We start from the raw sequence: 25,518 nt of genomic DNA, 5'->3' as shown, positions 1-25,518 counted from the left end.
CCAGCCCACCCAGACCTGGCAGGACTCCCCAGCTCCTGCCATACAAGGAGAACCCTGAGGAGTGGCAAGGGTAGCTCCAAAGATGCCTTCTCTCTTTCCTTCCTCAGGAACTTTTCAGGGCTGCACCACAGTCTCACTCTCACTGGGGTGTACACATCAGAGGGAGGAAGGCGACCTGCATTGATCTGGGTGGCTAAGCAATCCAGGCAGCCTGGACTATTTCTTCCTTTCCTTGTCCAGGACCCTAGAAGCTCTACTTCTGTCCTTGCCTGCAAGTGAAAATGAAGGCTGCACAAACCCACCTCAAACCAACTCCAGGCTGGCTGCTTTGCTTCCTCCTCTGGGAACCACAGCAGCCAGGACCACTCATGCCAACTTTTTTGCAGTATCCATATTCTGCCACCATTTACCAATCCCAGCAAGTTGAGGCTCAGGTTAGGAAAGGTAAACTCAAGAGGCAGGCAGGATCTCGTTGGGTGCTATGAATTTTACCGTCAAGGTGGCTCAAGGCAGGACTTCCTTTTTTTTTTTTTTTCAGACAGAGTCTCGCTCTGTCACCCAGGCTGGAATGCAGTGGCCGGATCTCAGCTCACTGCAAGCTCTGCCTCCCGGGTTTACACCATTCTCCTGCCTCAGCCTCCCAAGTAGCTGGGACTACAGGCGCCCGCCACCATGCCTGGCTAGTTTTTTGTATTTTTTAGTAGAGACAGGGTTTCACCGTGTTAGCCAGGATAGTCTCGATCTCCTGACCTCGTGATCCGCCCGTCTCGGCCTTCCAAAGTGCTGGGATTACAGGCTTGAGCCACCGCACCCAGCCAAGGCAGGACTTTCTACTCCCAGCCATCCCCTAAGGCGTTGCCTAGTGGTACCCAAGCTCAAGACAAGCCAGGCTTATTCACTTGCACCTCCTGGTCATCCACAACACTAAACTCAAGACTCAGGAGGTTCTCACGGTGCCTCCCTCACTCCCCATATCCACATCTGGATCATAAGGACACATTTCTTCTTCTCTTAGACTTTTTTTTTTTTTTTGAGATGGAATCTTGCTCTGTTGCCCAGGCTGGAGTCCAGTGGTGCAATCTCGGCTCACAGCAAGCTCTGCTTTCCGGGTTCACACCATTCTCCTGCCTCAGCCTCCTGAGTAGCTGGGACTACAGGCACCCGCCACCATGCCCAGCTAACTTTCTGTATTTTTAGTAGAGACGGGGTTTTACCATGTTAGCCAGGATGGTCTCGATCTCCTGACCTTGTGATCTGCCCACCACGGCCTCCCAAAGTGCTGGGATTACAGGTGTGAGCCACTGGGTCCGGCCTTCTCTTAGACTGTTTCTATATTCTTCTTCCTTTTTTTTTTTTTTGAGATGGAGTCTCGCTCTGTCGCCCAGGCTGGAGCGCAGTGGCCGGATCTCAGCTCACTGCAAGCTCCGCCTTCTGGGTTTATGCCATTCTCCTGCCTCAGCCTCCCGAGTAGCTGGGACTACAGGCGCCCGCCACCATGCCCAGCTAGTTTTTTGTATTTTTTTAGTAGAGACGGGGTTTCACCGTGTTAGCCAGGATGGTCTCAATCTCCTGACCTTGTGATTCGCCCATCTTAGCCTCCCAAAGTGCTGAGATTACAGGCTTGAGCCACCATGCCCAGCCTATTCTTCTTCCTTTATGAGCTTGAAACCTGTTTCCCTTTCTGCCAGGGGTCCACTATCTTTCCTTCCCACCTTCTGTTTGTCCTATAAGGAGGAAGAACCTAGGGCTTAGTAGTCCTTCCCTCACTGGTTGAGGCTGGCTTGAGGCCCTCCTGAGTGACACTATCACCCTTGGGACACCCACCCATGGTCAACTTACAGGGCTTCATGCCAGAGGCCTCAGCGGGTCAGGCAAGACACTCAAAGCTCCCCTTTCCAGAACATAGCTAAGGCTTGAGCAGCTCATTGCCTGTGTGGCATGGGATTAGTCAATGTCTCCTCCATGAACTCATGGCTCCTGGTAGCCTCACCCTACCCTAAGGAAAGATCTCCCTGGCTCTCTCCAGCCTAGAGTTCAGGGGCCCTTGGGGCCCATGAGAGAGATCTTCCTAACACTGACTTTGTAGTTGGGGTGGTGGCTACCTGCTGATGCCTCCCTAAAATGACAGGTATGAAGGGTAATCCTACTGCAACAAGTAGAAAGGGCAACCACCATCAGCCCTCAGAGATTTCCAAAAAATTCTGGGAGAGAAAGCATGGCCAGCGGACAAGAGACTGACATAGCAGCCAGAACCCACAAGGAGGGGTCCATGAAGGCAAGGGAGGGCCTTGCAAAAACATTAAACAGGCCTGAAAACTGGAACACTGATGAAATTGTGAGCTTGGCTCCACCCCATCCTAACCTCCATTGGTAGAACACTAGGCAGTCAGGCTGCTGCCCTGGGCCAATAAATAGAAGAGCTTTTCTCAAAGACACTAATCAAACCATGTACAATGACCTAGGGCAGTCAATATTACTGGACCCAACAGTAAAGCCTTCGGCATCCTGGGTTCATGTAAGACTCAACATGACGTGAACTGTCTGCACATCTCCCCCACACCCTACCCACATAGGTTGGCCTCCAAAGTAGCCAAGGACTACCAGGTATGGGAGAGGAGCCCAGGAGAAAGTCCACGGTGCACAAATACTGACTCTGAGACAAAGAGAAATATGAGACCATAAAACAAGAACATCCCCCATCTCTACTAAAAATACAAAAAATTAGCCGGGCATGGTGGCGGGCGCCTGTAGTCCTAGCTACTCAGGAGGCTGAGGCAGGAGAATGGCATAAACCCAGGAGGTGGAGCTTGCAGTGAGCCGAGATTGCGCCACTGCACTCGAGCCTGGGTGACAGAGCGAGACTCCGTCTCAAAAAAAAAATACAGGTTGGGTGCGGTGGCTCAAGCCTGTAATCCCAGCACTTTGGGAGGCCGAGATGGGCGGATCACGAGGTCAGGAGATCGAGACCATCCTGGCTAACACGGTGAAACCCCATCTCTACTAAAAATACAAAAATCAGCCAGGTGTTGTGGTGGGCGCCCGTAGTCCCAGCTACTCAGGAGGCTGAGGCAGGAGAATGGCGTGAACCCAGGAGGCGGAGCTTGCAGTGAGCTGAGATCCGGCCACTGCACTCAGCCCGGGCGACAGAGCAAGACTCCGTCTCATTCAACAACAAAAAAACAAAAAAACAAAAAAACAAGAACCTCGTGCTTTGCAAAACAGACATACCCAAAAAGCAAGAAAGAATGCTCGCAAATTTAAAACATGAATACTGCCAGGCACAGTAGCTCACGCCTGTAATACCAACAATTTGGGAGGCTGAGGTGGGAGGATGGTTTGACGCCAGGAGTTCAATGTTGACCTGGGCAACATATTGAGACTCTGTCTCTACAAAATATATAATTAAATGAATTAACTGGGCATTGTGGCACATGCCTGTAATCTCAGCTACTTGGAAGGCTGAGGTGGGAGGATCCCTTGAACCCAGGGGGCGGAGGCTGCAGTGAGCCGAGATCATGCCACTGCACTCCAGCCTGGGCAACAGAGCAACACCCTATCTCAAAAAAAAAAAAAAAATTTAAATTAAATATGATTACTGATTCAGCCTTAAAAAGGAAGAAAATTCTAATACATGCTACATGGATAAACCTTGAAGACATTATGCTAAGTGAAATAAGTCAGTAATAAAAGGACAAATATTGTATAAGTTCACTTATATGAGGCTCCTAAAGTAGTCAAATTGATAGAGACAGAAAGTAAAATGGTAAGTGAAGGAGCTGAGGAGAAAGGGGAAAGGGGAGTTACTGTTTAATGGGTATAGAATTTCACCTTGGGGAGATGAAAACATTCTGGAGTGGGATGGTGATGATGGTTGCACAGCAAGTAATTGTATTTGACGCCACAGAAATGTACTTAAAAATGGTTACGATGGTGAAGTTTGTTTATATTTTACCACAATAAAAAATATTGCTGCAGTAAAAAGTTATAAAAATTAAGAAGTTTCTTAAAAAACTTAAGAAACTTCTTGGGCCGGGCGTGGTGGCTCAAGCCTGTAATCCCAGCACTTTGGGAGGCCGAGACGGGCGGATCACAAGGTCAGGAGATCGAGACCATCCTGGCTAACCGGATGAAACCCCGTCTCTACCAAAAAATACAAAAAACTAGCCGGGCGAGGTGGCGGGCGCCTGTAGTCCCAGCTACTCAGGAGGCTGAGGCAGGAGAATGGCATAAACCCGGGAGGCAGAGCTTGCAGTGAGCCGAGATCCGGCCACTGCACTCCAGCCTGGGCGACAGAGCGAGACTCTGTCTCAAAAAAAAAAAAAAAACAAAAGAAGGAAACTTCTTAATTTTTTTGTTTTTGTTTTTGTGACAGAGTCTCGCTCTGTCATCCAGGCTGGAGTACAGTGGCACGATCCCAGCTCACTGCAACCTCCACCTCCCGGGTTCAAGCCATTCTCGTGTGTCAGCCTCCCAAGTAGCTGGGATTATAAGCATGCACCACCACACCTGGCTAATTTTTGTGTTTTCAGTACAACCACCATATCCAGCCAGAAATTTCTTAATTTTCCTAATTTTAAATCAAGAAATGGTGGTGGCTGGGCATGGTGGCTCACACCTGTAATCTCAGCACTTTGGGAGGCCAAGGTGGGAGGATCACTTGAGGTCAGGAGCTAAAGACCAGCCTGGCCAACATGGTGAAACTCCATCTCTACTAAAAATACAAAAAACTAGCTGGGTATGGTGGAGCGTGCCTATAATCCCAGCTACTCGGGAGGTTGAGGCAGGAGAATCGCTTCCTCCACTGGGAAGTGGAGGTTGCAGTGAGCCAAGATGGCACCACTGTACTCCAGCCTGGGCGACAGAGCAAGACACTGTTTCAAAAAGAAAAGTAAGAAAAAAAAGGAAAGGAAAGGAAAGGAAGGGGAGGGGAGGGGAAGAAAAAAAAGGTGGCTCACACCTATAATCCCAGCACTTTGGGAAGCCCACGCAGGAGGATCGCTTGAGGTCAGGAGTTCAAGACCAGCGTGGGCAATAAGTGAGACCCTGTCTCTACAAAAAATTAGTTGGGCGTGGTGGTGCATGCCTGTAGTCAATCCCAGCTACTCAGGAGATTGAGGCAGGAGGATCACTTAAGCCCAGGAGGTGGAGCTACTATGAGAAAATTTACTGAAGTTTACCAGCTTCTTCATCAACCTCTTCCCTGGATGCTGAAAATGTTCTACTAGACCAGATTTCCAAAGTAGTTGCTTCAGATAGTTTCAGCCAGCTCAACTGTTGCCACAGAGAGATGGATTCCTGGAGCTTTCTACTCTTCCACCTTCCTTGACATGACTTTTTTTTTTGAGACAGGTCTCACTCTGTTGCCCAGGCTAGAGTGCAGTGGCGTGATCATCGTTCACTGCAGCCTTGACCTCCCAGGCTCAAGTGATCCTCTCACGTCAGCCTCCCGAGTAGGTGGCCCAAGAAAACTTAAGACTTCTTCCAGACCTCTGTAGTAACACATTAGCAGTCACAGGAGAAAGGTAGAGGCAGAGTCTTTGAGGTCACTTGTAGTTGTGAGGGTCTTGCCATCAGAACACAAAGAAGACAGGGCAATGCTATTGCTGAGGGTTCAACAACTATTTTTTTTTTTTTTTTTTTTTTGAGGCGGAGTCTCGCTCTGTCGCCCGGACTGAAGTGCAGTGGCCGGATCTCAGCTCACTGCAAGCTCCGCCTCCCGGGTTTACGCCATTCTCCTACCTCAGCCTCCCGAGTAGCTGGGACTACAGGCGCCCGCCACCTCGCCCGGCTAGTTTTTTTGGTATTTTTAGTAGAGGCGGGGTTTCACCGTGTTAGCCAGGATGGTCTCGATCTCCTGATCTCGTGATCCGCCCGTCTCGGCCTCCCAAAGTGCTGGGATTACAGGCTTGAGCCACAGCGCCCGGCCTCAACAACTATTTTTGAGAGCTTGAGGCTCTGAGTTTAGAAGGCGCTGCGCCTAGGCTGGGAATGGTGGCTCATGCTTGTAATCCCAGCACTTTAGTCCCAGCTATCCAGGAGGCTGAGGCAGGAGGATCACATCACCTGAGCCCAGGAGGTCAAGGCTGCAGTGAGCTGTGATCACACCACTGCACTCCAGCCTGGGCAACAGAATGAGACCCTATCTCAAAACAAACAAACAAACAAACAAAAACAAGAACAGACTGTGCTGGTGCTGCCTAATGCCTAGTCAAAAGAAGGGCTTTTGCTAAAAACAAACAGACCTGCCACCGTAATTTTTTTTTTCTTTTTCTTGGGACAGAGTCTTTCTGTCACCCAGGCTGGAGTGCAGTGGTACGATCTCGGCTCACTGCAACCTCCACCTCCCAGGTTCAAGGATGTCCTGCCTCAGCCTCTCGAGTAACTGGGATTACAGGCACCCACCACCACACCCAGCTAATTTTTGTATTTTTAGTAGAGATGGGGTTTCACCATATTGGTCAGGCTGGTCTCGAACTCCTGACCTCAGGTGATCCACCTACCTCAGCCTCCTAAAGTGCTGGGGTTACAGGCGTGAGCCACCATGCCTGGTCTCTCAAGAGAGACAGGGTCTTACTCTGTCTCCCAAGATGGAGTGCAGTGGCACAATCATAGCTCGACTCTTGGGCTCAAGTGATTCTCCTGCCTTGGCCTCCTGAACTACAAGTGTGTGCCACCATGTTTGACTAAGTTTTAAGTTTTTTGATACAGGGTCTCACTATGTTGCCCAGGCTGGTCTTGAACTCCTGGACTCAAGCAATCCTCCCACCTTGGCCTCCCAAAGCGCTGAGATTACAGGTATGAGTCAGTGCACCCAGCCAACCACTTCGATAGTTATGCCCAGAAAAATACTGGAGACAAAAATGAATGAAGTCATCCTCATGTGGCTTGATGACAAGCCCAGCCTAGCTTACGAAGATTTGTCAGTTTAGTGTCCTGCTGGCCTGAAAGCCAAGGGAGACTATTGTTGTCCTCCCTGTACCAAATGGGCTACAGGCCCTGGCATGAAGCTTACTCAGAATGAGGTGGGCCTGTCCCCAACTGGGAGCTACAGATCAGATTCTATAATGTAGTGTATAGCTAGTGGGCTGTGGGCTTAGCCATTGAAACTCCCAGCTCATCTATCCCACTGGAACATAAGCTCCAAGAGAACAGAGAAGGCCTGCCATGCAGTGGGCACTCATCAAGGACCTGCTGTAGGAGTCCAGGCCTTCCAGCACACTGAAGAGGTAAAGAAAGTAAACAAAAGCAACTAGGCATGGTGGCTCACACCTGTAATCCCAGCACTTTGGGAGGCCAAGGCAAGTAGATCACGAGGTCAGGAGATCGAGACCATCCTGGCCAACATGGTGAAACCCTGTCTCTACTAAAATACAAAAAATTAGCCGGGCATGATGGTGTGCACCTGTAATACCAGCTACTTGGGAGACTGAGGCAGGGGAATCGCTTGAATCCAGGAGGCAGAGATTGCAGTAAGCCAAGATCGTGCCACTGCACTCCAACCTTGCAACAGAGTGAGACTCCATTTAAAAAAAAAAAAAAGACTGGGGCCACTGACAGGAGTTGTGTGCTTTCTGTCTGGGTCCTTGCTGGGGACTTTCGGCAGGCAGGAAGTAGCCTTGAGGATGCTCTCAGCTAGTCTGTTTCTGTGAAACTCTCAGGAGCAGAAACGGATGCCCAGGCTTGCGGGGACACCAATCCTTCTGCCTCTTGGCTCCCTCTGCTGGCAGCTTTAAAGCACGCACTCCTGGCACTAGGGGAATTATTTTAGAGTGGTTTCATATTTGTTTCAAAATCTAGGGTGGATAGATACATGTGGGGAGCTACTCCATAAACAGGATGCCCCAAGACAATCAGTGCTCCTGCCCTATTCTCAGACCACTTCTAGGTCCTCTGGCCTTCTCTGGCCTCTCCGTGTCAGAGCCTAATTTGCTTCAAAGCTGCTTGCCAGCTAAATCTTGGCTGGCTTCCAGGGCAGGCTGTCTGCAGACATCAGGTCCACAAAGGTCACCCACCCCACCAAAGCCAGGAGGGGTAAAGACTGTTACCAGGGCCGGGCGCGGTGGCTCAAGCCTGTAATCCCAGCACTTTGGGAGGCCGAGACGGGCGGATCACGAGGTCAGGAGATCGAGATCATCCTGGCTAACACGGTGAAACCCCGTCTCTACTAAAAAAAAAATACAAAAAACTAGCCGGGCGAGGTGGCGGGCGCCTGTAGTCCCAGCTACTTGGAGGCTGAGGCAGGAGAATGGCATAAACTCGGGAGGTGGAGCTTGCAGTGAGCTGAGAACCGGCCACTGCACTCCAGCCCGGGCGACAGAGCGAGACTCTGTCTCAAAAAAAAAAAAAAAAAAAAGACTGTTACCAGAAAGCTCTCCCACCTTGTGACCCCTGTACCGCCCAAGGCTCAACAAACCTCTCTAAAACCAGGCGGTCGACAGTCTCATTGGCCACTGGTGGCAGGTTCAAAGTTTCCTGCAGCATCGTTAGCTTCTTTTTCAGGCTCTTGGGGAGGGAAAGAAAACTGTGTGAGAGAAAGGCTGAGGCATCAAGTCCAGAGATAATGCAGAGGACATGAGTAGCATGCATGAAAGGCCGGCCCACTGGGAACAGAGCAAGGCCTGATACCCCATTATTAGGCTCAGGAGGCCAAGCCCCAGGTAGAGTCCCTTCTCTGATGAGGGACCTCAGGGATCTAAGTACAGGACAGACTATGAGTGAAGACTCATGGTGCTATCTGCCCTCTGTTGAGGAGGCCCAGGTTCCAGTTCGGACCAGGGCCAAGGGGCACACCCTGACCCAGGAAGATGCAGGGGCCCAGAACTGCCACTGACTGGTGCAAGGGTCCTGGGCAGAGATAGCCCAGCCCTGCTTTGGGAGGGCACACAAACCACCCCTCATTCCTGTCAAGCAGGGATGTTCCTCACCATGATTTCCTTGTCAGCACTCTGTAAGTCCTTCTGGGCTGACTTCAGTTCTAACTTGGCCTGATCCAATTCAGAGTAGACTGTCTGCAACTATAAGAAAGTGTAGGGAGTGAAGGACAAACCAAGTGGTAGCCTTGTTCCCTGCCCCCTCCTGCTGCTCCCCAGTGAGTGATCAAGGTAGCCTAGAGTCCAGAAGAGACTAGGGGTATGGGAAGAGACCCCAGCTCTCTGAGGCTAGGCCTCAGTCTGGCAATGCACATCTGGAGCTGCCCAGAAGCAAAGGTTGCTTCCTATATCCTGCAGCCTGTGGATGCACCATGCCAGAAGTAAAAGCAGCTGTGCTGACCGAATCAGGTTCCAGGAGCTCTCCTACTCCAGACATGGTGCAAAAATAGGCCTCTGATGCTGTCACATTTGGGGCCTCTGCTCTCCAGCCAGCTGAGAGGTACCCAGGAGCCGGGAAGAGCAGAGGGGAGCATGAGTGTCCACATGTTGGGGGATACCTCTGTGATCTGTCTACCCCTAGTGGACAAGCCACATATTCAGACCAATGCCCAGTAAGGACTAGTAACAAATCTCTATAAGTCATCCAGCTGCCCCAGAGAGTCAGCTGTGCCATCAGGTCCCACAGCCTTGCTCAGGAGACCACAGTGAGCATGACAAAAGGAGAGCCACCTCTCCTTCAACTCATGTTCACTGCTAAGTTACCTTGCTTCTGGAGGAAAACAAATCCTTCCTCAGCTTCTCAGCCAGCTCCCCTGAGGCCTTCCGTGCCTCTTTTAGATTCTCGTACTCTCTGCAATGTGGCCATGGAAAGAGATGCCAGAAAAGAACACCTGCAGGTCAGACTGAGCCACAGCACTAATCTAACACAAAGCATTGCCCAACCCCTCAACTCATTCTCATTCCTACTTTGACACCTGAGCCCAATAAGTACCAGGTGGTACTGTGGAGGGTCCTGCAGAGAACGCAAGGAAGTGACTCCTCCTGCCTGTCCTGCAGGCACTGGTGACTTGAGAGGGCATGCAGAAAGCCCCAGTTTCACTAGGGGGCCCCCTAAACCACCTGGTCTTAAAGGAGGCATCTTGGACCCTCAATGCCTCTCAGCTAAGTGACCCTCCACCCTTCCTGCCAACGTTACACCCACCAGAGTAAGAATACGAGTCTGATCCAAGCCAGGCAGGATCATAGTGCTAGAGGGGAACAGGCTCTAGATATCAATCACAATGGGGCTTAAAGCTCAAAGAGCTAGGTCAACTGCCTTAGAAACAGCACTTAAGATTCACACTCAGGCCGGGCGTGGTGGCTCACGCCTGTAATCCCGGCACTTTGGGAGGCCGAGGCGGGCGGATCACAAGGTCAGGAGATCGAGACCACGGTGAAACCCCGTCTCTACTAAAAATACAAAAAATTAGCTGGGTGCGGTGGCGGGCACCTGTAGTCCCAGCTACTCAGGAGGCTGAGGCAGGAGAACCGTGTGAACTCGGGAGGCGGAGCTTGCAGTGAGCCGAGATCATGCCACTGCACTCCAGCCTGGGCGACAGAGCGAGACTCCATCTCATAAAAAAAAAAAAAAAAGGCCGGGCGCGGTGGCTCAAGCCTGTAATTGCAGCACTTTGGGAGGCCGAGACGGGCGGTTCACGAGGTCAGCAGATCGAGACCATCCTGGCTAACACGGTGAAACCCCGTCTCCACTAAAAAATACAAAAAAACTGGCCGGGCGAGGTGGCGGGCGCCTGTAGTCCCAGCTACTCGGGAGGCTGAGGCAGGAGAATGGCGTAAACCCGGGAGGCAGAGCTTGCAGTGAGCTGAGATCTGGCCACTGCACTCCAGCCCAGGCGACAGAGCGAGACTCTGTCTCAAAAAAATAAAAAAAAAAAGATTCACACTCAATCCTCTCAACAATCCTATGAGGCAGGTCTACTACTATCTCCATTCAGGAAGTTGAAGGTCAAAGAAGCCAAGAAACTGGCACCAGGCCACATAGCTGCTGAGAGGTGGAATCAGGGTTCAAAGGCAGCATGGCTCCAGAGTTTGCCCCTTAGCTCCATCTGCTTTACAAGAGATGAGAAGCAATGACATGGCGGGAGCCCCATGGCCTATCTCCCGTGTTTGCTGAGAGGGGCCAGAGTACGCACTTCTTGAGAGACACACAGTACACAGCCAGCTGCTCCACCGCTGACTGTCCCACACCCATGTCTCGGATCATCTCCTCCACCTCTGGGCGCTGGCTCTGGAGTAGAAGCTCAATCCTGAAAAACACACCCAGCCCACGGCATTTGCAATCTGGAGGCTGATGGGTAGGTACCCAGTGCAGCTCTGCCTTCCTTTGCTGCCGTTGCTAAGGTAACAGGCTAGGCTGCTAGGATGCTTAGCAGGTGGGTGTGCCCAAGGAAAGGCCCCACGGCAGAGATAAGCATAGCTCCAAGGATGCTGCTGAGAAAGAAGAGGTGCTGAAAGAGGGTCTCAAGGTCAGGGATTTCCTGGAGAGGTTCCTGAAGGGAAAAACCCACCAGGTCATCTGGCCACAGGCAACAGAGAAAGGGAGGAATGTGGCAAGGGCTCCCATTCCTTGGAATGGTGGAAGAGTTCATAGAGGCTAAGATCTGTGCCCACACCCAGCTGACCTGAGCCCTCCATGGCCTATGGAGATTTGAGCCTCGGACATGACCCAATCCCACTCCCTGCTGCAGTCCTAAGAACTTGCAGGCCCTGGGGGCAAAGGCACAGTGCAGGACCCAGCTCCAAACTCACTGCTCCATGGTCTTCATCTTGCTCCTGAGTCGGCGGGCCTCCTCTTGCGCTTGTTTGGTCTCATCCTGCTGCTGCTCCAAGTACTTCATCTGCTTCTGAAAAGCAAATACACCCATACCTGATGCTTGGAGGCCCTCAGGAGCCATTGCTAAAGTCACTAGGAAAACTGCTCCAGGACTCTCTGCAGCTTATGTTTTGAAAATGCTGATAACCATGTACTCCCAAACCCCAGGAGGTAAAGCTCCTGGGTCCCACTCTCACTTGTGCTTCTGCTAAAAGGCTCTAAGCCAGCTGCTGCTTCACCTCCCTGCCTGCTTCCTCCTGAAAGGTTTCTTACAGTAGGCACAGCCCACTGCCAGCATTTACAGGCCCACTGTGGGCTGCCAAGGTCCAGTGGTCTGGGCCTCATGGTACATGTTGTACAGGTGGCTGAAGAACTCCAGAGCACAAACCCAGGCCTCACCATCCACCACCCAGACCCATGGACAGTTGCCAAGAATGAAGAATTGAGCCAGGGGAAGCTGGCCAGGCTGCCTTCAGCCTAAGACCACTTGTCTCTGACCTGAGAATACCATTAGAGACTCCTGCTCTGCAGCCAGGTGCCAGTTTGCTCCCTCCCACCAGCCAGACCACGTGATCCAACCCAGCCCCCAAGCAGGAACAGAGACAATGAATATCCTGGGGCCTTGTCTGTTCACAAGGATGGCTCCCCTTCCCTTTCAAATGGCATCCAGCAAGGACTGCTCCTGCCTACAAGGCCAGAATATCAATCGTGGGTTCAGATCAATCACCTCTCATGCCCCTTGGAGAGCAAGAGGCTCATCAACCCAGGCTGATGCAAAATTCATCTGGGTCTAAGACTGTTCACTCTGCAGGCTTTGATCTGGCTGGTCAGCTCAGCACAGCTGACTTCAAAGGCCCTTGCTCCTCCCTAGGATGCTGTTTGATCTGGCTCAGGAGAGCAGCCCAGCCAAGGACTGGAGTGCTAATGGAAGGTTCTTCAGGCTGGCCTCATCAGTAGAGTATGAACCACTTTTGGAAACATGGCCCAGCCTCACCGAGCTCTTAGTTGAGCATCCCTTCTGTGAGGTACTGGGAAGGCCTTGCCTCTTCAAACTACCTAGCACAAAACCCCAAGTATAGCCAACATGGCCCTTTTCTTATGGGATGGATGGGTACAGTATGGGAGGGCAAGGGGAAGAAGTGATTTGCCTCTATTTTACAACTCCCCAAACCAAGGTATTGACTGAAGCAGAACCAGAAGATAAACCCAGAATGGGGAGTCCAGTTCTGGGGCAAACCTCCCCACCAATTCTGTACCCATAAAACCTGAGGACCTACTTTCAGTGTAGAGCACAGCATCTCCGCCTTGCCCAAGGCCTGCTGCAGAGATACCACAGTAGCATTGCGTTCTTCCAGCGTGTCCCGCAGATTGTCGATGATGACCTGGCTGTCTCGTTTCTCCTTCTCTGGAGCAGCGGTAGAGGGTAGGGGAAAGGGAAAGGCCTGTCCATCCATCAGCATAAGAACTTGGGCCCTTGGCTTCAGTGCCTGATCCCTTAGTCAGGTGAGAAACAAGACTCAGGCCAGAAAGCTGGGTGGCCCATTTCCTTTTCTGGGATGTGCCAAACCACAGAAGCTGAGCCAGAGCCTTCATTCAGGTAAAAGCCCACTTTCTGCTGCTTGAACTACTTAGGAAAAAAAATTTTTTTTTTTTTTTGAGACAGAGTCTCGCTCTGTCGCCGAGACTGGAGTGCAGTGGCGCAAACTCAGCTCACTGCAAGCTCCGCCTCCCAGGTTCACACCATTCTCTTCCCTCAGCCTCCCGAGTAGCTGGGACTACAGGTGCCCACCACCACACCCAGCCAATTTTTTGTATTTTTAGTAGAGACGGGGTTTCACTGTGTTAGCCAGGATGGTCTCAATCTCCTGACCTCGTGATCCGCCCGCCTCGGCCTCCCAAAGTGCTGGGATTACAGGTGTGAGCCACTGCGCCCGGCCAGGAAAATATTTTACTGCCCACTCCCCACCCGTCATGGGTACAGTTAGTTCATCATCCCAGGACTCAAGGAGGTTCCAGTCAAACTCAGCTGCTGAGCCCTCTCCCAAAGATATTCTGTCTCATCAGGTAGCCCCCTCCCATCTTGGTTCCTGGGCAAGAAGCTGCACTCAGAGACAAGAGGCTCACCTGGTCTAGGTGAACAGCTTCAGTCACCTCCCTTCCCTCTCTTTTTCTGCCAGCCACAAGAGCTAGCAGGACTCTTGGACATACAAAGCAGGGAAAGGCCCTGGCTCTCCCAAACGGTTTGAAACCTTCCTCCTAGGGCCCCCTTCCTGCAGCCTCCAAGTCAGGGGCTCCCCAGCACCCCCTGTCTCTTGCTAACTCACCTTTCTGGGAAAGCTGGGCTCTGATATTGTCCAGTTCATTCTGAAAGGCAATACCCACAATAAGCAGCAGGAAAGCATCATAGCCGACCTCCACGTGGTCTCCCATAAGGTTGTGGGGAGCCCCAGGATTGAACAATGAGGCCTTCTAGGGCATGAATCCTGCAGTGCCTCAAGGCCAAGCTAAGCTAACAATGGAAAGATAAGCACTGCTTTAGCTCTATGTACCCTTTTGAAAAGTAGGTAAGATGGAGGAATAATCTCAGGGGCAAGGCCCCAGGACAGGTAAAGAGGTAGAATAGTGGAAGGGAAGTAAAGTTGGGCCCCTGTGATCAGTCTCCATGGCAGAAGCTTCTATCGTTTCCTTGGCCTCATTGCTCTGTGTTGGTCTCATTCCCTCTGGGTATCAGCTGCCTCACCAGGGACACACAATAGGAATGGCCAAGGACCCTGGGCCACTACTCCTCCTCTCCTACCCTGGGTCTTCCTGATTCATAGTCTACTTTCCTCCAAGCTCTGAACTAGCTCTGTGTACCACAGACCTTCCAGACCTAGGATCAAATAGAGATAGGTGCCAGAATAGCTTTGTACTCCTGGATGAAACCTCCCATGTGTCTAGTCTCTAACTAGACTGTTGTGAGGATCAAATGAGCCTCTCAAAGCCCTTGCAAATGTTCCACAGCCATGCCACAGAATCACTGAGAAGCTGTGGCAGAATTGAACCCCGTTCCTATTCAGGATGCCAGAGAACTCAACATCCCCATGAGTAAGAGAGGTGCCTGCTCCATAACAAAGAAAGCCAAGGACTTTTACAAAACTGAAATGCTTGACCAAGGGTCCATGGTGGTAGTTATATGGAATCCAGGCAAACCTTACTCTAGATCACTCGTCTAAGGTCAACAGAAGACTCAGAATTTCACATGTGACCAGCAGTATGGCCCAGGCCCAGTGGGTAAACAAGATCCTGCTGTCAAACTCTCCACCCAGGACTCTGGGGGCAGGAGCTTCTGGTGGCTGGGCTGGTTAGTATAAGCTGAACAGCTGGGAGTGGAAGTGGTGGGTAAGGAAGAGCACACAGGGGCTGCCTGAGAACAGATACTAGGCCATGGCTGCTGCACCACTACCCATAGTCCTCTGGCTTCTTCCACACTCCAGCAGGGGCTTCCAAGCCCTTGCTCCAAACTACCCAAGATGTTGCTACTTATCTCACAAACCTGGCTTTGAAAGCTGGAAATAAATGAAACTGCCTTTGTTGCTTTCATCACAGGGAAGACACTACTTAAAACTGGGAGTAGTTACCATGACGATGAACATACTTGCTCTAAGCACAAAAGCTCCATGTTCCTGAAGCAGTGAGGTTCCAAGGACATCATGACACCCTGGGGCCAAAGCCAAATGAACTCTGACCTGACGGATACCCAGTAAATTAACCCTCAGAGTCCAGGGATCATTTGTGAATCCCAATCCAACTTCCTCAAGAGTTCTCTGCCAATGCAGCCTGCTTGCACACACAAAAAAGCTAAATTTTAGGTTAGGAGGAGAAGCAGTAGACTTACAGGAGGGAAACTACCCACTTTCCCCTCCATTCCCACCTGAGTTGCAAATCTTGATTCCAAGAGCTCTGGTCTGGGGAAGGCCCAGGCATCTGACTTTATACCAAGCTCCCTAGGTAATTTTTTTTCTTTTAACTTTTTTTATTTAATAGAGATGGGGTCCCATGTTGCCCAGACTGGTCTTGAACTCCTGGGCTCAAGTGGTCTGCCCACCTTGGCCTCCCAAAGTGTTGGGATTACAGGCATGAGCCATCACGCCCAGCCTCCCCAGGCACTTTTGAGGCACAGGCAGGCTAGGGAACACTGAGTCCAAAAATCTTCTGTGACTGGGGAGTAGAAGAGTTTTCTAATCTGTCGCTAACTATCCAACCAGCAAAGTGGGCTATACAGGATGGCTGTAGGTTCTTTAAAAGATGAGGAAACAAGACCGCAGGAGAGAATTAAGGTTGGAATTGACCTGAAATCACAAGGGGAGGGTTTACAGTCAAGCAGCTCCCCTTTTCCCTCACAGTGTATTTCTCTGATGACTGTGTCTCATCACTTGTCCACTGCTTTTTGTGTCCCCACCTTGAAAACTGTACCAAGTCTCACCTCTATAACTTCATCTCCATGCTCCAGGAACCCTCCACTTACGTGGAAATAGAAAGTGAACTCCCAGGCCAGGCACAGTGGCTCATGCCTATAATCTCAGCACTTTGGGAGGCCAAGGTGGGAGGATTGCTCGAGCCCAAGAGTTCAAGACCAGCCTAGGTAACATAGCAAGGCCCTATCTCTACAAAAAAATTTTTTAAAAATTAGGGCCGGACACGGTGGCTCACGCCTGTAATCTCAGCACTTTGGGAGGCTGAGGCGGGTGGATCACTTGAGGTCAGGAGTTCGAGACCAGCCTGGTCAACAAGGTGAAACCCCATCTATACTAAAAACACAAAACTAGCCAGGTATGGTGGCACGCGCCTGTAGTCCCAGCAACTCAGGAGGCTGAAGCAGGAGAATTGTTTTAACCCAGGAGGCAGAGGTTGCAGTGAGCCAAGATCATGCCACTACACTCCAGCCTGGGTGACAGAGTGAGACTTCATCTCAAAAATAAATAAATACATAAAATAAAAAAATTAACCAAACATGGTGGTGCACCCCTATAGTCCTAACTACTAGGCAGGCTGAGGTGAGGAGATCCCTTGAACTCAGGAGTTTGAGGTTATAGTGAGCTATGATTGCACCACTGTACTCCAGTGTGGGCAAGAGTGTAAGACTCTGTCTCTTAGAAAAAAAAAAAAGAAAGAAAGTAAACTCCCAGAGGGCTTGGAGTTCAGTAGAATCAGATAAATTCTGGGTACCTTTAAGAATTCTGCATCCAAGACATTCTCCTCCTCCTGGGCAAGATCAAAGAAGAGCTTATTGATAATGGTTCTTTTGCCAACCTAGATGGGAGAACAAGATAAGAGTATGATTGTGTAGCTGGGCATGCGCAAGGAGGAGAGTGTTGTACATGGGTCTGACTACCTGCCTGACATGCATGTTAGGCCTGTTCTCAGACCTAACTTTTCAAAGTACATCCTTTAGAGTCAAAAGACCTCTTTACCCCTGCAGGTACCCCAAGCTGGGGCTGCTGGTTTGGTGGTCACTGAAGTCATATTACTATAGACCTACATGGTTAAGTGCTCAAAAGATACCTGAACTCTAGGTGCTGAGTCATTGAGGAAAAGACAGTGAAGGAGGCCAGCCAAATCTATCCAAGTCAAAATTGGCCCAGGCAACAAGTCCATCTGCCAGCTACCTGTGGGTGTAAGCAGGCCCCCCAACCAACTCAAGGACACAAGTGCGGCTCAATTGGCCTTAAACCAGGAGGGTCCAAAAAGGTCAGATATATTGCAGTTTCAGAGCTCTTTTCACATTCCTGCTGTCTGCTAAGATCTCTTCAGTTGATGTGGTCCCACCCCAATACTCTCACCTGGATTCGGCACTGTGGGCAGGTCCGACTTGGTGCTGTCTCGAACCACTGAATTAGGCTGGAATGAAAAGCAGAACAATAGATTGATGAGCCTTGGTTTATCTGGGGACATAAGCCAGGCAAACATTCTCACCACGAAAGGGTTTGTTCTGCTCCTCCTTGACCCAATGCCTGCCCAAATAAGAGGGCAGCAGCACAGACAGTTACAGCACCTCCCTCAAGGTCTGACAGGTACTCAGGACTCCAACCAGCTGGCCCTTTTTTTTTTTGGCCCTTTTGGCTTGGCCAAAAGCAGTCCTTCAGGCAACCTTCTGGGCTTTGACTGGGGTTGGGAGAGATATAGTCAAAGCTCAGGGGCCCTCAGGGATGGGGACTCTGATAACACTCCCATTTTAAGCTGGAATCCCAAAGACTACACTTTCAAGGTGAGGATCAACCAGAAATAAAAGTAAGTAAGGGTACAAAAATAAAGTTAGATATAATGAATACAATCTAGTATTTGATAGCACAACAGAGTGACCACAGTCAATAATAATCTACTGTACATTTTACAGTAACTAAAAGAATATAATAGGAATATTTGTAACACAAAACAATGATAAATGCTTGAGGTGATGGCTACTCCATTTACCCTGAAGTGATTATTACACACTGTATCCCTGCATCAAAATCTCTCATAAATCCCAGAAATATGTATACCTACTAAGTACTCATAACTTTTTTTTTTTTGAGATGGAGTCTTGCTCTGTCACCCAGGCTAGAGTGCAGTGGCGCGATCTTGGCTCACTGCAACCTCCACCTCCTTGGTTCAAGCAATTCTCCTACCTCAGCCTCCCAAGTAGCTGGGATTACAAGCATGCGCCACCACGCCCAGCTAATTTTTGTTTTTAGTAGAGACAGGGTTTCACCATGTTGGCCAGGCTGGTCTTGAACTCCTGACCTCAAATGATCCACCTGCCTCAGCCTCCCAAAGTGCTGGGATTACAGGTATGAGCCACCATACCCAGCCATAAAATTTTTTTTAATTGAAATTTTTGTTTGTTTTTTGTTTTTTATAGAACAGAGACAGGGTCTCACTATGCTGTCCAAGCTGGTCTCAACTCCTGAGCTTAAGTGCTCCTCCCACCTCGGCCTCCCAAAGTGCTGGAACTACTGGCGTGAGCCACTGTGCCCAGTCAAAAAAAGCTTTTCAATAAAAAAAAAAAAGGGGGGGTGGGGCGTGGTGGCTCACACCTGTAATCCCAGCATCCCAGCACTCTGGGAGTCCGAGGCAGGTGGATCACGAGGTCAGGAGATGGAGACCATCCTGACTAACACAGTGAAACCCCGTCTCTACTAAAAATACAAAAAATTAGAGGGGCATGGCGGTGGGCACCTGTAGTCCCAGCTGCTCAGGAGGCTGAGGCGGGAGAATGGTGTGAACCCGGGACGCAGAGCTTGCAGTGAGCCAAAGCCGAGATTGTGCCACTGCACTCCAACCTGGGCGACAGAGCGAGACTCCGTCTAGAAAAAAAAAAGTAAGTAGTGGTAAAAGCAAAACATAGCTGAGCTTTGCATCATCTATGCAGGTGGTCCAGCAAAGCTCAAGCCTTAAACTTTAATTAGTCTCCTACTAGTAGACTCCCCTACTCCTAGGGACCAGGGTGAAACTAAGTCCTCTCTGGAAAATGAAACCATCATCCTGGCCTCAAATATTCCTATAAATACATTTTCTTTTCTTTTTTGTTTTTTGAGATGGGGTCTCATTCTGTCACCCAGGCTGGAATACAGTGGGGTGATCTTGGCTTACTGCAACCTTCGCCTCCCAGGCTCCAGCGATCCTCCCACCTCAGCCTCTCAAGTAGCTGGGACCACAGGCTTGCACCCACCACGCCCGGCTAAAATTCCTATAAGTTTTCAAATACCATGTACAACATATAATCAAGGGTAACCAGAAACAATGGGATACTACACAGCAACAATTAATGAGTCTACAACTAAGAACAATATTATGAATAAATCACAAAAACATAATACTTAGGAAGAGAAGCCAGACATAAAAAATTATATTCTGTATGATTCTATTTACACAGAGTTTAAAAGTAGGCAGGCCAGGCCCAGTGGCTCACGTCTGTAATCCCAGAACTTTGGGAGGTCGAGGCGGGTGGATCATGAGGTCAGGAGTTTGAGACCAGCCTGACCAACATGGTGAAACTCCATTTCTACTAAAAATAGAAAAATTAGCCGGGTGTGGTAGCACGTGCCTGTAATCCCAGCTACTTGGGAGGCTGGGGCTGAAGAATTGCTTGAACCTGGGAGGCGCAGGTTGCAGTGAGTCAAGATTGCGCCACTGCACTCCAGCGTGGGGGACAGAGTGAGACCCCGTCTCAAAAAAAAAAAAAAAGTAGGCAAAATTCATCTATGCTCTCAAAGTCAAGACAGTAGCTTTTTTTTTTTTTCCCTTGGCCTCCCAAAGTGCTAGGATTACAGGCTTGAGCCACCACTCCCAGCCAATAGCCTGCGTTTTCCTGTTTTCTTTCTTTTTTTTTTTTTTTAAGGGAGACGTCTTTTCAGACAAGGTCTCACTCTGTCACCCAGGCTGGAATGCAGTGGAGCAATCACAGCTCACAGCAGCCTCTACCTCCCAGGCTCAGGCAATGATCATCTCAGCATCCCAGGTAGCTGGGACCACAGGCACATGCCACTATGCCCGGCTAATTTTCTGTGTTTTTAGTAGAGATTTCATCACGTTGCTCAGGCTGTTCTAGAACTTCTGGGCTCAAGCAATCTATCTACTTTAGCCTCCCAAAGTACTGGGATTACAGCCGTGAATCAACATGCCCAGCCAAAAAAAAATTTTTTTAAGTAAATAGGTACACAAGAAAAAAAAGCACTATGAAAACAAACCAGAAGAAATGCCCACAAAGACTTTAGGTAGGCCAGGCGCGGTGGCTCACGCCTGTAATCCCAGCACTTTGGGAGGCCAAGGCAGGCAGATCACGAGGTCAGGAGTTCAAGACCAGCCTGGCCAACATGGTGAAACCCCATCTCTACTAAAAATACAAAAATTAGCCGGGCATGGTGGCAAGCACCTATAGTCCCAGCTACTCGGGAGGTTGAGGCAGAAGAACTGCTTGAACCCAGGAGGTGGAGGTTGCAATGAGCCGAGATCGAGCCATTGCACTCCAGCCTGGGCGACAGAGTGAGACTCTGCCTCAAAAACAAATAATAATACAGGATACAAAAGTTAATGGAATAGAGGCAATATATGAAGAGATAATGGCTCATAATTTTCCAGCACCGATTAAAGAAATTGCTTCACATGGCCGGGAGTGGTGGCTCAAGCCTGTAATCCCAGCACTTTGGGAGGCCGAGGCGGGCAGATCACGAGGTCAGGAGATAGAGACCATCCTGACTACCACAGTGAAACCCCATCTCTACTAAAAATACAAAAAATTAGCTGGGCATGGTAGTGGGCGCCTGTAATCCCAGCTACTCAGGAGGCTGAGGCAAGAGAATGGCATGAACTCAGGAGGCGGAGCTTCCAGTGAGCTGAGATGGCACCACTGCACTCTAGCCTGGGTGACAGAGCAAGACTCCGTCTCAAAAATAAATAAAATAAAATAAAGTAAAGTAAAGTAAAATAAAATAAAATAAAATAAACCAGATGAAAAAAGATATACCATGCAGTCACCAAAAGAGAGCTGAAGTGGCTATACCAATAGCAGATAAAATGGACTTTAAATTAGACAAGATAGGCCGGGCATGGTGGCTCACACCTGTAATCCCAGCACTTTGGGAGGCCGAGGTGGGGGGATCATGAGGTCAGGAGTTTGAGACCAGTCTGGCCAATATAGTGAAATCCCATCTCTACTAAAAATACAAAAAAAAAATTAGCCGGGCATGGTGGTGTGCGCCTGTAATCCCACCTACTCAGGAGGCTGAGGCAGAAGAATCATGTGAACCCGGGAGGCGGAGGTTACAGTGAGTCGAGATTGCGAGATTGCGCCACTGCACTCCGGTCTGGGCCACAGAACAAAACATTTTTTAAAAAAAAGAGAGACTTTGAATTAAAGTTACAGGAGACGAAGAAGGACAAAGAAGAACATTAACAAAAAGTTTAATCCTGCAAGAAGAAACAATTATAAACTCCAGCCTAGGCAACACAGCACCATCCTGTTTCAAAAAAAAAAAAAAATTATTCCAAACAAAAACTTTATTTAAAAACATACAACTGGCCGGTCCTGTTGGCTCATGCCTGTAAACCCAAGCACTTTGGCAGGCCAAGGAGGGTGGATCACTTGAGTACAGGAGTTTCAAACCAGCCTGGGCAGCATAGCAAAATTCTGTCTCTAAAAAACAAAATTAGCTGGGCATGGTGACATGCACCTGTAATCCCAGCTACTTGTGAGGCTGAGGCAGGAGGATCGCTTGAGTCCAGGAGGTCAAGGCTGCAGTGAGCAGAGATTGCACCACTGCAGACCAGCTTGGGCAAGACAGAAGGACTCTGTCTCAAAAACAGCACCAACAAAAAAAATACCACATATACACCAATTAAAATATTCAACAATAATGTAGTGGGAAGAGAGTGTTAGTATTCTAAGCTCTTTGAGTTGCCTGGGAAAATGAGAAAGGTGTTGATTAACCTTGAAATTGGTAAGTTAAGGATACATACCTTAATTTCTAGATAACCACTTATAAATGGAAATGGGGTACATAACATCCAAACTAACTGAGGGAAAAATGGAGAAATACAGAATATTTAACCAATTCCCACCAAGGCAAGAAACGAGAGAATAAGATATAATAGGCAAGACAAAACAGAATCGACTAAAGACAATAGATTTACTCTTCATTTAATCAGTAATTGCAACGATTTTAAGTAGACTAAATGGTTCAGTTAAACACAAAGATTATCAGACTGGATTTTTAAAAGTCCAACTAAATGCTGTTTTCCCAGGCTGGGCACAGTAGCTCACACCTGTAATCCTAGCACTTTGGGAGGCCAAGATGGGTGAATTGCTTGAGTCCAGGGGTTCGAGACCAGCCTGGGCAACATAGCAAGACCCCATCTCTACTAAAAATACAAAAAAAAAAAAAAAATTAGTCGAGCATGCTGGCAGGCACCTGTAGTCCCAGCTATTTGGGAGGCTAAGGTGGGAGAATCACCTTAGCCCAGGAGGTCAAGGCTGCAGTGAGCTGAGATGGCACCATTGCACTGCAGCCTAGGTAACAGAGTGAGACCCTGTCTCAAAATAAAATAAAATAAAGACCTTTGGGGTAAGCTAAAGTAATTTTTAATATATAAAAAAAGAAATAAATGCTGTTTTCAAGGGATACACATAAAACACAAGTACACAGAAAAGTTTAAAATAAAAGGATAGGTCCTAGCACTTTGGGAGGCCAAGGCGAGTGGATCACCTGAGCTGAGGAATTTGAGACCAGCCTGGCCAACGTGGAGAAACCCCGTCTCTACTAAAAATACAAAAATTAGCTGGGCGTGGTGGTGCACGCCTGTAATGTCAGCTATTCGGGAGGCTGAGGAAGGAGAATCACTTGAACCCAGGAGGTGGCAGTTGCAGTGAGCTGAGATCGCATCACTGCACTCCAGCCTGCGTGACAGGAGCGAGACTCCATCTCAAAAATAAATAAATAAATAAAAATAAACAAATGAAGTAAAAGGATAGAAGAAAATAGAGTAGGCAAATAGAAAATAACAAGCTTAATTTCTAGTCTAACCAAACAGCAGTGGCTCCCTCAGCATGGGGCTCAGGCTGTCAGCAACACAGATCTAAACAAAGTTTTGCCAGTAAGCCAGCAGCCATAGGGTCATACCTGCCTCTCTGCTTCCTAGGGCCTTTAGCCCCACAAGCCCCCTGTGATTATTATCACCCACCATCCCCAGGGGTAACTCTGCCTTATCTCTTTTGCTAGGAGGTCCAAACCAGCCTGCCCATATCTGCTAGGGGAATCTTTCCCCACCAGCTGTACACTCAACAGAATGGCCCTACACGGTCAGCAGGACCCCTGGATAGGGGAGCATCTCCTTGCTTTCCCCATGTTAAACGGGTTTGCTGACGTGGCGAATACACTGGGGTGTCGGGATAGTGAGATGACTCTGGGTAGAATAATTCCAAACCATCAAGTAAGCCTACCCTCTTGGGTTGCCAGAAACCTACCAGGTTTCTATCTGGAAGAAATAAAAGGACTTGTTGATGTGGTGAAAGCTCACCCTTGCCCAGGCTAACGGTTGTGAAATCACATCTGTTTGTATAGGTGATCAAGGAAGAAATTTGTCTTCACTGAGCCATCTCAGTCCCCCTCACGCTTAGCTCAGCTATCACCTCTGCCAGAAACCCTGTCTTGACCCACTTCTGCCCAAGTTGGGAAGCTCTCGTGCGGCCTCATCTAGGAGGAAGGTTCTCATCACTTGTCTGGATTCCGGGGAAGGACCGCCTGGAGGCCCGACACCTCGCGGCCCTGAAGCGGTACCCGGGCAAACATCGAGCCCCAACACTGCAATCACTCACCACTGCAAGTGGAAGGTGTGGCCGCAGTGGATGGCGGCCACGTCGCGGGAGTGATCGAAGAAGTCGGAGCAGATAGTGCACAGAGCACGGATAGGCATGATGGCTGGACTCAGGGGGCCCAGGCAGCCAAAGACACTGCCACAGGTCCGGCTTCGCAGACGCGCCCCCACGCCTCCACTCGCTTCAAATTTGGCTCCGCAGCACGACTTCCTGGAGCAGGCCGGAAGTGACAACACAAAACTTTGGGCGGAGCGTAAATATTTCGTCTGGATTGGACAAATCCTCGGGTGGGCGGGACTAGGGGGCGGGGCTTAGTGGCCCCGAGGCCGTAGAGAATCCTGGGCGGAGCGCGGTCTCTCTCAGGCGTCATCTGGGAGAACTCGACCTGCCACTTGAGAGCGCAGCGTTATATCAAGGCGGGGAGCAGCGAGGCTGCCAGCTGGACCCTTCTCCAGGGCGAAGCAGCGCATTGTAGTCCCACGCCAGAGCTGGCGCGAGGCAGGCTGGGCCAAGGCAGAGAAAACCGCAGCCGCAAGGGAATAGAACAATGGTCCCGATGGGTCCCTTGGGCTCTGGACAGTTCTGGACCATGCGCTGTGGTCTGTATTTCCCATAGACCAAAATACTCTACCCTCTCAGTCGTCAGTTCCGGGCGATTCTGGAAAGATTGACACATAGGCCCCAGTCCCTCAGGTCACCCCAGGCCAACCTTGGCTTCATCCAAGTAAGACATGACTATCCTTGAGTTTGGAGACACTAGGGCCAGTACCCTGACTTTAGCTCTTAACTCTCAGGAGGATCGGTTATGCTTGGGACTGTAGTAGGGTTGGAATTTTGGAGGCCCAGATGCTTCAAAGACTAGAGACTAACAAATCCTTTTTATTATTCCCACATCAGAGAAGTTATCTTTGAGGAGGTTATCTTTGAGGTCCTCCCAGAGAGCAGCATCCCTGGTGAGTTCACCCAGGCCCACGTGGGGTGTAGTAAGTAAACTTTTGGGTTTTTAGGCTTAATATCTGTAGCAATGTTACTCCCTCTACCCAGAAGAAACCTTATGCATAGCCCCATAATATAAAGCTGATCTGCTCCAGCTGAAATAGACCCAGAGTGAGATTTCATTTGGGGCATATGTGGAAAGCACAGGTGTTCACAGGAAGAATGCAGAGCATTATAGAATCTTTGTGCATTGCTCACCCTACACCCTCTCCCCAGCTCAGAGAAGCTATCTTTGGCTAATAGCAGGGTCTGTCCTTGTGGTGGCTGGCCAAGGTAGATTCCAGCTCTATGCCTAAATCAAGAGTAAGGCTCCTCGGTCAACAGGAGTCAAAAACAGCAGCCCTTACTTGAGCTCTCAGCCCAGGGAGTATTCCTTGGTCCAAATGCAGCCCAAGACCCACTACTCACATAGATTTCTAAAGTCCAGAGGACCCCCACCACCACCACCA

General features: G+C 49.6%; 1 protein-coding gene across 2 annotated transcripts in view; it reads right to left on the bottom strand.

Annotated features, from left to right (window-relative positions):
• TRAIP (TRAF interacting protein) overlaps positions 1-24,282 on the bottom strand; it is a 29,847-nt gene extending 5,565 nt beyond the window's left edge. The window contains exons 1-10 of one of the 2 annotated variants that reach the window (XM_023231625.1): positions 24,074-24,282; positions 17,565-17,622; positions 16,951-17,034; positions 14,067-14,106; positions 13,020-13,236; positions 11,679-11,773; positions 11,063-11,176; positions 9,633-9,720; positions 8,925-9,014; positions 8,414-8,502 (exon numbers count right to left, since the gene is read on the bottom strand). In XM_023231625.1, the coding sequence (XP_023087393.1) occupies positions 8,414-8,502; positions 8,925-9,014; positions 9,633-9,720; positions 11,063-11,176; positions 11,679-11,773; positions 13,020-13,202 (659 nt within the window). In that variant the 5' untranslated portion in view covers positions 13,203-13,236; positions 14,067-14,106; positions 16,951-17,034; positions 17,565-17,622; positions 24,074-24,282. The remainder of the gene's footprint in view (positions 1-8,413; positions 8,503-8,924; positions 9,015-9,632; positions 9,721-11,062; positions 11,177-11,678; positions 11,774-13,019; positions 13,237-14,066; positions 14,107-16,950; positions 17,035-17,564; positions 17,623-24,073) is intronic. The other variant, XM_023231624.2, reaches the window with a different exon arrangement.
• Between the last annotated feature and the right edge of the window lie 1,236 nt (positions 24,283-25,518).

Source organism: Piliocolobus tephrosceles, chromosome 2, assembly GCF_002776525.5.
Source record: "Piliocolobus tephrosceles isolate RC106 chromosome 2, ASM277652v3, whole genome shotgun sequence".
Lineage (NCBI taxonomy): Eukaryota > Metazoa > Chordata > Mammalia > Primates > Cercopithecidae > Piliocolobus > Piliocolobus tephrosceles.
Note: the sequence above shows the minus strand (reverse complement) of the source record. Positions and strands in the feature narration are given on the sequence as shown.